The sequence below is a fragment of the Dryas octopetala genome, chromosome 1 (genome assembly GCF_963921425.1).
Source record: "Dryas octopetala chromosome 1, drDryOcto1.1, whole genome shotgun sequence".
NCBI classification, from domain to species: Eukaryota; Viridiplantae; Streptophyta; class Magnoliopsida; order Rosales; family Rosaceae; genus Dryas; species Dryas octopetala.
In genome coordinates, this window is record NC_141366.1 from 3508046 (window position 1) to 3518850 (window position 10805).

The following is a 10805-nucleotide window of genomic DNA, read 5'->3' on the forward strand; positions in this document are numbered from 1 at the left end:
TAAGAAGATTGTGTACCAATATTATAGCACATACCATGGTTCCATGCTCTAGTTCTGTCACTTGGATCATGTTTATCTATTGAAAAATATTAAAGATAAAGAAAAAGTTTGGTCTAGGCTCGGCAGTTCAATCTGGAAAGGGGACATTGATTCAAAAGGCATAGAAGAATCAGAAAAAAGTTTATAAAAAAAAAAAAAAATCAGAAAAAAGTTTTATCTGGAAATGTGGAAGGAATATCTTGTTGGTCAAAAGATAAGATAACCTATAGAGGAAAAGAAAGTGAGCATCACAGTCTATAATAGTTGTTGGGGGGGTAGCAGGCTGGCAGCAGTATACATATAGCTCAAATTTTATTTGATTATTCACGTTTTTAGTGGAAATGCCACTCAGAATAATAAAAGTTTTGAGAAAACCAAAATTTGGGAGATAAAATCATATCATATTTTTTTTCTTTATATCATCTGATTGAAAAAGACAAAGTATTTTAAGAACCACATAAACGCTTTGAATAACAAATTAACAATGTAGTTGCTTGGCGTAGCAGTAACAAAACCACCCCCATCAGCCCCATGTGTTTTCCAAACCAAAGAAGAGAAAGAGAAAGAAGGTGTTTTGATGTGAAGTGTCTGACATGGATTATATTGTATTATGTATACCATACCTCTGCTGGAATAGCCCATGTCCCAAAGAGTGGCCAACCATGCCGATGAGGTACAACTGTACAATGGTTTTTTCTGGCCAAAAAGTTGGGAAACAATGGGTTCTACACTCATCAATACACACTCACTATATTCCAAATTTTAGCAGAAACAATTCACATTCAACAGCTAAACAAAATTGCTGTCACCTCTTTTTTTCACTAACACCAGTTAGTGAAAAGAAGAGGTGACATCATTGTGGCAAAAAAGAAAAATCCTAACATATTACCAAAGGTCCAAAGTACATTCCATTTGAGTGAACTCTAAGCCATTCAGAGTAACAATAATATTCTATCTCAGGTCTTTTGTGGGACAACAAAGAGAATTTATCAACTGAATCAGTTGGTGACTTTCAAATCCACAATCAAGTTTCCATATAATTCAAAGCAAATTCCGTGCCACGGAACTCTTACTTATTATATTACATACATTGCAAAAGTGCCAGGCAACACAACAAGAAGATTTTTTTTCTTTGGCCAGTATTACTGTCACAAGTTTATAACTCAAGTTTGGTAAGAAGCAAAATAGACACCCGTACCAATATCCAATTCTGACCTCAGTCATTCTTCTTCACTGTAGCAGACTTGATAATGTCAATGAACTCCGGCTGATTAAACAATATGTGCATAAAAGAATCAGTAACCAAAGTTGAAGAGAAACCAAACAGACAACTGAGACAAGGCAAAAAAGAATTATCACCTTAAGGGAAGCTCCACCAACCAAAAATCCATCCACATCTGGCTGCATCGCCAATTCTTTACAGTTTGCTCCATTTACCGAACCTAAAGAAGATTGCGTGTGTTTAAAACATAACTTCACACAACCAGAGGTGATTGTGTAAGATGATCTCTCCTCTCTAAAATTGGTTTTATCAAGTTCATTTGGGCGTAGACATAGGGATAACTACCTTAAGTATTCCACATCCCATTTAGAATTAACAGAGAAGCATGAACCTATGACTAACAGACAAAGAGTACCTCCATAAATAATTCTGGTTGATGCAGCGACTTCAGCACCAACATTCTCGTGAAGCCATTTCCTCAATTCAGAATGGGCCTAGTAAAAAAATTCTCTTTACAAAACTTGACACATCAGGACTTTATTTTTCTTTTATAACAAATGACACATCAAGACTTTAGTAACAAGGAAACTAACAACTGTTCTCAAATGGTAAGATTGCTCCAGGCATAAACCTTCACATTAAAATTTTATAATTTAAGCACAAGAGTCACACCTTCCCAAATGTTGTCATTGATCCAAGGATAAAAAAATACGAAAAAAAATGCACAAGAGCGAAGTTGCTGCATACTTGCAAAAACATGGAAAAGCTCCACTAACAATGTTTGACCCCACCCATACTTACTTCCTGAGCCTGAGCAGGGGTTGCAACCTTTCCAGTTCCAATGGCCCAAACTGGCTCATAAGCCAAAACAATGTTCTCCCAGCTCAATACTTTATCTGGAAGAGAAGAAATGGTTATTCAGCTGGTGGCCTGGTAAAACATATCAAGCAAAAAAAAAAAAGAAAAAACTTTAAACCCACGTAGAAGAATAAATGAAAGACCCTAGAACCAAATGAACATAGAAATGTGTCCAGACACCACAAATCCCAAAACAGGGGAAAATAAAGATCTTCTAAAACAGAGAAAATAAAGGGTACCAAATAATGAAAATGAGAATTTTGCTTCGTCAGTGGTAAAGAAGTACCTGCGATTGCTTTTGTTTGTGCAGCAACAACAGCCACTGTAGATCCTGATTCTCGCTGCTCAAGAGTCTCCCCAACACAAGCAATAACTTTTAAGCCTTGAGAAAGTGCATATGCAACTTTGTCCCCAACAAACTGCAAGGACAAGGAGAACCACAAGAACAATAATTGCTTGTGTAAAAGTTGTAAACTACCACACTCTAGAAAGTGAAGATATGAAGGTCAAAGAGCACCACTTATTACCTCATTGGACTCATTTAGAATAAGTCTTCTTTCGGAGTGGCCAATAATGACCCAGGGAATGCCCAAGTTAACCAGCATCTCAGCACTGACCAAACAAGAAACTGATCATTTTGTGACAAATTATTACTTAGTCTCTAAACTGCATGCCTAACAGTTTAACATTAGACAAGGTTGATAAATTAGATATAAACATACCTAACCTCTCCAGTAAAAGCACCACCTTTGCGAACCCAACAGTTCTGTGCCGCAACATGGAAATCAGACCGCAACAAACTTTTCACAAAAGCAAGAAACACAAATGGAGGGCTCACAACAACCTCTGGAATAAAACAAAAACACAACTGCATCAAACATTAAAATGCTTGCACCAAAATATGGGTTTTAAAAAAAATGACAAAAAATAACAAAAGCTAAGTAATATAAATGATCAAAACAACTAGTTGAGTAGAAACTAAGACTTACCCACAATATCTTCTGAAGATCAAAACAACTAGTTGAGCAGAAACTAAGACTTACCCACAATATCTTCTGAAGGGACTTCAGCTTCATTCAATGTGGTGACAATCTTATTCACCTCTGCAGTTGTCCCATTCTGCAAGATATATTAAACCCAAAAACCATTACTTATCACAAATTTAAATCCAAAACCAGTGCTTGTCTTTGTCTGATAGTTCACACCAGTTCAATACTGTCTCTTAAAAAGTTAAAAGATTATGAAATAATGGAACACAAAAATTAATAACAAAAGCATATATAGTAGGAATCAAAGAATAAGAGACATACGCATTTCCAGTTGCCACCGACGAAGAATTTTCTGCCCATTTTCTCTTTTAATTGTGATTAACAGCTTAAAGTGAAAATCAAGGCTTTGTGTATGGTGCCACTGTGCCACTCGTGAACCATAGAATGAACTCAAGAAGTCTAGAAGATCCATCGTAAACTTATAGTTCGGGTCGGGTTTAGCGTTTCTATATTGGGGGGCAGCCCATTTTATTCTTGACTAACGGGCCTCCTAAACCCAAAAACCCACAATCAACTTTCCAGGCACCAACATGGGCCTATAAAGTAAAAACCAGACAAATTTTTCTGTGGGACCCATTTAATGTTTGGTCTGCTAGCCCATCAAATATTAGCCGAGTTACTGAGATTTGTTTTTTCACTTTTTCTTTTTCAGTGCTCTATCAATGCAGAGGAGAAAAATCTATGTATCAGATTTTCCTCCATTGTAAATGGCCTTGTTCAGAGGATAATCTGATACATAAAGAAAAGGAAAATCAAATATGGTAAATGCAGAGGATAAAAATCCATTGTGTTCTTATTTTGGTGCATTTCCTTCTTTGTCTTCTTATTTCAGATTTTTTTAAAAAAATTGATGCTATTTAAGGCTATTAGAAGAAAACTGCAAAAATGGTAAATACAGAGGAGAAAAATATATATATATTTTTTTGTATTGGTGCAGTTTCCTTTTTTTTCTTTCACATTCTTCAATATTAGTTTTTTCTGAATAAAGAATATTATGCTGATATGGAATAATATCTTGGTAAATTGCAAATATGGAATATCATGCTGAAAAATTGTAAATATGGTAAATCCAATCCATTCCATTTTGGTGCAATTTCCTTCTTTTTCTTCTTGTTTCAATTCATTGCATATCTGTTTATATATATGTATGGCCACTATTTATATTTCTTTTTTATGTTAATGTGGATTGTGGAGTATCTAAGGTCATTAGAAGAAAATTTTAACTATGGTAAATACAAAGGAGCAAACCCCGAATATTTCTTTCCGTGCAATTTGCTGATATGGAATATCTATGACCATTAGATTAATTGGATGACCATGATTACTTTAAATGTAGAAAACTACAAATATGGTAATTGTAGAGGACCAGAAGCCAATTAACCTGACATATATATTGTGGCGCGCAGTTTTGATAAAGTTAACACATGATTTTTTTAAAAAATAAATAAATAAATTATAGTGGGGCTCATAACTTCAGTAGTAGGGCTTTTACTTATATTCACGGTAAGTTGACTTCTTCGATTTGTTTAGTTCAAGTAAACACATTTCTTGTAACTAAAAATTTAAGACTAACACCTCCAAATCTCCCAGATTAAAACAAAAAGGTGTTTTAATCTCAAAGTAGACGACTTGTCTACCTTAGAAGCTAACTTGCAACAAAATTCTTAATTTTATAAGAATTTTGTAACTATCATGTGATATCTCTAAAGTTCAACTTTAATTAATTCGAACATTAACAATAATTGTTAAAAAAAAATATGAGACCAAACACCAGATAGTATCCTACCAAAATCATACATATATAATTAATTGCTAACATTTTACAATGCCAAATTAAATTGTTCTTTCGAATTCGAACATAAAAGTGTACAGTCAACCAGTACTAGATTATTTTTTTTTTGGGTACATAACCAGTACTAGATTTTGTTCCAGATACAGGCAGCATATATATAGATTCAAAATATTCATCCCAAAATATCTCCGCAACAGTATTATAGGACCGTCCTTTGCGTCCTCCTGGGCTTATAAAATACTGCACAAAGTAAGTTATAGGCATGAATAAAGTCTTCATTAGTTTCAGCCATTAATATATATATGAAAGGTGCAGTTTCATATAATGACATGATATGATTCTGATATGATCATAACTTAAATTTTTAAAGGATCTAAACTAGCTAAAACCATCACTAATTAAATCCCCAATATTAAAAAAACAATCCCACTCAATTCAGATTAAAAAAAAAATAATAATAAAAATAATAATAAATTAATAATTCATATATTGTCGCGTGATCTCTTAAATTATCACGTGTTTATGTGTATGCTTAAATATGTGGCTCCGGGAGTTACATAACTTAATTATATTCATGCATATATATGTACGTACTATCTATCTTACGTACGTACGCCCCTAAAATTAGGGTTATGTAGTTAAACAACAATTTTCAAGATTTTGTGAACATAAACAATAAATCTTTTCCTATCAAAAATGTCTAAACACATTTTGTGAACCCACATATATAAATCTTCATGTTTATAATGAAACAGTATCCATCCCCAACTTATATTTTCATGGTGATACATGAAATCCAAACATAAAATCTAGATCTTCTCATTGTCTTGACTATTATTGGTTTCAAGAGACCCAAACAAGATGGAATATATAACTCTTGGATTTCTGATCAGACCACTTGAACTAGAAATTAAGGATATATACATACATAATTCTGGATCATAACCATATCAAATTCAGGAACAAACATACATATATAAACAAGTACACACAAAACACTTTATATATATATAACCAAACATAGAACCAAACATCAATTCATCACTGAAAGCATATCTAAACACCATATATATATATATATATATATATATATACACGTACACTATATGCATCCAGATGATCATTAAACACAAGACACAAAACACTAGATCTACTGATTTTGGTACAACATGATAAGAGTTTGATTTTCATTACCTTATCCACATGGCCGGCACTCTTGCCACGGCGGCGCACTCTGGTCTCCATCCACCAGCCAGATGGCAACCATTCTGGAGGAGCATTCTGGTCTCTTGGTCTTTTTCTTCCTGCGGGTTGGCCTCTCTGCTTACCATTCAGATTGCCCCAATAGGGTATTTGATGAGGCACAAATAATATATCATGATGATGATGTTGTGCACGTTCTGCTTGATCAATTAAATCTATCATTAGCATCATCATAGACCAATCCTCAGCTAGGTCGGCCTTATGATAAGCCCAATTAAAGAAGGCTGGGTCTACCACCATCCTATGTATATCTTCTTGTACCAGAGCTGATTGGTGCAGTTCTGGGACAACAGGGAGCTGATCCTCATCTACTGGTTGTGGTAATGATAATACTTGATTTTGTGGAGGATCATGGACATTTGGGTTTTCCAATGATATAGCATCGACCACTTGGTTGGGTTCTTTTAATTGCTGAAGCAGTGCTTCAACTTGGGGAGCAGCAGTTGTGTAGTCAAATAGAATTTCATAGTTGATGGCTTCATCATCTGCAGCTGCGATATCAGCTGCCTCAGTGGCTTCATCTGCTGCCTCAACCTCCATATAAAAAGGGAGGGAGAACTCGCGTGACAGTGGAGTGCAATCAGAAAAATCCTCGTAGTTGATGGTTTCAGTTTCATGGGCCATTTTCTCGGAAGAGGGAAAGTAATGGACAAGAAAATTAATGACAGAAAATGTAGGTGGCCGGGGACAGTCGATCAGTGAGGGCTCAAGAGCTGCGCGCTATAGACTATGATGTCCTAACAAACACCAAACGCATGCTTTTATACAAGATAATCTGGAAATTAGGGCAACCAAATTTCATCACAGCCGTTGGATTAAGGGTTCTGGATTGTCTATAAGATTTGGCAAGCCTCCCCAAGCTGCCCGTTATGTGTGTGTAAGTGACAGGTGGAATTTCCATAATAATGAAAATGTCCATTTTTGCATGGGTCGTCAAATGTGTGGGTCAGGTTTCTCTTTCTTTTGTGCCTGCTATATATGATTTTGGGATGGCCACATTCGTTGACACCACCAACTGCTAATGCGTATTCACATATATCAGGATATATAGGTGTACTTGTATGGAGCGCCACATTAATTTATTTCCTTATAACTAATTATAGGAATAATAAAGTGAGGAAATATAAAAACTAAAATTTAAAACATTAAAAAAATACTTTCATCTATATTAATCTTCTTTCTTTTTCTTTAGTTTCATTTTTCAAACCAACCACTTCTTTTTCTTCCTTTTTTTTTTTTTTTCCTATTGCATTTTGTCATGCTATTTTAATTTGCTTAGTTATCCTCCTTTTTTTTTTTAATCAAATTAGTTCATAGCCATATTGAGGCCTATGTCAACCTTATATAGTACCCCATTACATTTTGAAAATCATACAAGGTGTACTAGACGTGTAACCGAATAAAAATCAGACTCAAGCAGAGCTAGATCCGTTTAAAAACCACTTTCGTGGCTTAAGAAATGGAAACAACTTGAGGATAAACAGATGCATATATGAAGTTTATTTGAAGGGCCGGGTATTAACTAGATTAATTAAGAAATAATCAATAAATTTAGATTATAACTAAACCACAAAGCTCGATCATTATGACTAATTTAAGTTTAAATGTTAATAATCAATTTGGTCTAGCGGTTCACACTCAATTTCTCTTTATCATAATAGATTAGGAATTCAAAACTCATAAACGATAATATTAGGAAACTCAATTTCCTAACAGTAGTGCTAGATATACCACATTTTTATACCATAATTTCATACCATCTTATGTGGCAACTTACATGGCATTCATACATTGGATACTAAAAAATAAAATAAAAAACCAAAAAAAAAAAAAAAAAACTCTGTCGAATAAAGTAATGACACGTGAGATGGTATAAAAATGTGGTAAGTATAGCATTATTCATTTCCTAATATCGTTTATTAGGAAAATATTATCGCTCGATCATTACCCAAAAAAGTTTAGATATTGAAAAATATTAGGAAAAATAAATATATAAAAAAATATTCAAAGTACAGACATCTTTATTACAGACTATAAGGCTAACTCACGTTTTTTATGTGAACATCTATATAAACTCCAACCGGTCACTACAAGAAATGTGAGCAAAAGCCACATTCATTGGTTGTACAGAAAGGGGTGGCAATTGGACATTAGGGACTAAAGTGCCTCCCCTCGATTTTAACAAAAATTGGTGGCAATTAAGCAATAGAGACTAAAGTTCCCAAATGCCATGCACCCCTTTCTGTACAACCAATGAAGGTGGCCTTTGTTCACATTTCTTGTAGTGGGTTTGTCTATACTTTATATATTGTTTCATTTTGAAATGTTAATGAAATTCGATGATACCACCAAATGATTAAGGTATACCTTATTACAATTTATACATTTTGGACCCAAACAATGGATGGATCCTGATTGATTGAGAAAAAAATGTACAAAAAAATAAAATTGAGAACTAAATGTCGTTCTAGTTTAATAAAATGTTGAACTATATATATTGACCAGTAAAGTCTGTTTAACGTACACCTTCTAGTTTATTCCAATTAATCTTAGTCATTTCTCAAAAAAAGAAAAAAAAAAAAAAAGAGTCTTGGACAAGCAAAGAAATAAATTTCATTTTCCTTTCCATTTCCTAGTAGAACGAAGAACCGCATTGCCATTGATACGAGCTACATAATCCTTCAATTCAGCCCACATTATCTCGTTAACATCTTTTTTGGATCTCCCTCGGTTGCCTTTAGGGCTTGTGAAATACTGCACAAAAGAAATTAGGAATGAATAGCCCATCATTAGTTTCAGCCATGATCATAACTCAAAATTAATAAATGGATATATATCCTGAAATTGAACAACGTACATTAAATAAGAATCACACTCAATTTTAGATTATAACAAAATTAACCAAGAAAAAAAAATGCTAAATAACAATTCCTATATTGTCATGAGAAATTTTAAATTATTGTATATGCGTGAGAGTTACGTAACTTATATTTATGCATATGTAGCTTGACGTACGTACTTTCTCAAAATAATTAAGGTTATGCGGTAAAGTAATATTCTCTTTGTCCCAACTATTGTTTGTAATTTTGAATTGAAATGGTCTACTAGAAATCCGAAGAGACCAAACAAGATGGAGAAATTCAAAATTCTATATACATATATTAGACAATATGAATTAGAAATTAATTAAGGATAGCCAAGACAAGAAATTCGAGAGGGCCGGTACTGCAAATTATTTGTTAGTAAGAAAGATTTTTAAATTAGTTGTTGAGAAATTAATCACACAGAAGCAAACAGCAATCTAGCATGCACCAACGAGGCCACCACACTATAAATCTATGCATTTCGATGAAACCCAAGACGCAAAACGCTAGAACTACGTACTCATATATTTTGGTGCAGTATATAGATCAAAATTTGAGAACATGCTTAATTTTGACTACCTTGTCGATTTGGCCCGCGCTTCTGCCACTCCTACGCACCCTGGCCTCGTACTTCCAGCCATGCATCTGGCAACCAAATCGGCCGATCAAGAGTAGTTTTCTTCTTCTCTTTGTGGGTGGTCCTGCTTCTTCATCTTGATCATCAGCTTCTTGCAATATTACTACCTCAACCCATTTGATTATATCTTCGTCGCTAATTAGCTTGGCCTCATGAGCCAAGCGAGGGTTAAAGGCAGCTGGTTGTGGTTGATGACCCACAATTGGCTCAACCTCCATCATATCTTCATTTTCTTGTACCACTGGTAGGTCGACTGGCACAAGAGCTTTCTCAAGCTCATCGGGAGCTGCAATATCATACGGTGGTAATACCAATGATTTTGCTAGCTCATTATCAACTACTGTTGGTGTAGATTGCACATAATTTATGTCGAGGGAGAACTCCCCCGACAGCGTTGTACGTGCAGTCTGCAAAAACCTCAGATGTATGGGTCATTTTCTTGAGAAAGGAGTAACGAGGGAATGAGGGAAAAGTGACAGAAAATCTAGGTGGGACAGTCAGTGGGGGCTCAAATGCTAGCTGCTATAGGCTGTGCCCTCACAAACACCAAACGCATGCTTATATAGAAGAAAATCTGGAATTAGGGCATCAAGCTTTCATGGTTTAGGTAATCACAGCCGTTGGATTAAGGGTTTTGGATAGTCTATATGATTTGACAAGGTTCTCTAATTAAGTTGGCCGTTAGATCTGTACGTGTGTGTAAGTGACAGAGGCAATTTCCATAACAATATTGAAAAAATGTCCATGTTTGGGTGAAATGTATGATATAGATTTCTCTTCTTCTCTGGCTTGCCATACATGGACGGTCAGATTCATTGGCCCTGGTAAGTGCTGATGTGAATTGACATATATTGAGAATATGTATACTTGTTAATTTACTTCTTTATATGGAGTGCCACATTAATTTACTTCTTTATAAACAAATATATGAATAATAAATAAAGAAAAAGATATAATATGAATATTTTCTTTTAATGTATTTTTTATTAATTGTAAGTTTGTAACTTTGGATATTGCCTGTTCGATTGAAGAAAAATTATAAATAAAAAAATTAGAAAAAAAATATATAGTCTTCAGCTCT

General features: G+C 34.4%; 1 protein-coding gene across 1 annotated transcript; it reads right to left on the bottom strand.

The window, feature by feature from the left end:
* Positions 1-1076: 1076 nt before the first annotated feature.
* LOC147296555 (triosephosphate isomerase, cytosolic) lies at positions 1077-3552 on the bottom strand. Its single transcript, XM_086237989.1, has 9 exons — positions 3430-3552; positions 3163-3238; positions 2842-2965; positions 2647-2731; positions 2406-2538; positions 2063-2157; positions 1677-1755; positions 1399-1481; positions 1077-1306 (listed from the first exon to the last, which is right to left on the bottom strand). The coding sequence occupies exons 1-9, from the start codon at positions 3466-3468 to the stop codon at positions 1256-1258; spliced, it is 765 nt and encodes a 254-aa protein (XP_086094115.1). The 5' UTR covers positions 3469-3552; the 3' UTR covers positions 1077-1255.
* Between the last annotated feature and the right edge of the window lie 7253 nt (positions 3553-10805).

Bases quoted from the DNA above. Each gene is read 5' to 3' on its own strand.
- LOC147296555 (XM_086237989.1), bottom strand. From the start codon at position 3,468: ATGGGCAGAAAATTCTTCGTCGGTGGCAACTGGAAATGC. The intron at 1,756-2,062 runs GTAAGTATGGGT...TTTTTTTACTAG, and splicing joins CCCCTGCTCAGGCTCAGGAA to GCCCATTCTGAATTGAGGAA. The intron at 1,482-1,676 runs GTACTCTTTGTC...AATCTTCTTTAG, and splicing joins AACCAGAATTATTTATGGAG to GTTCGGTAAATGGAGCAAAC.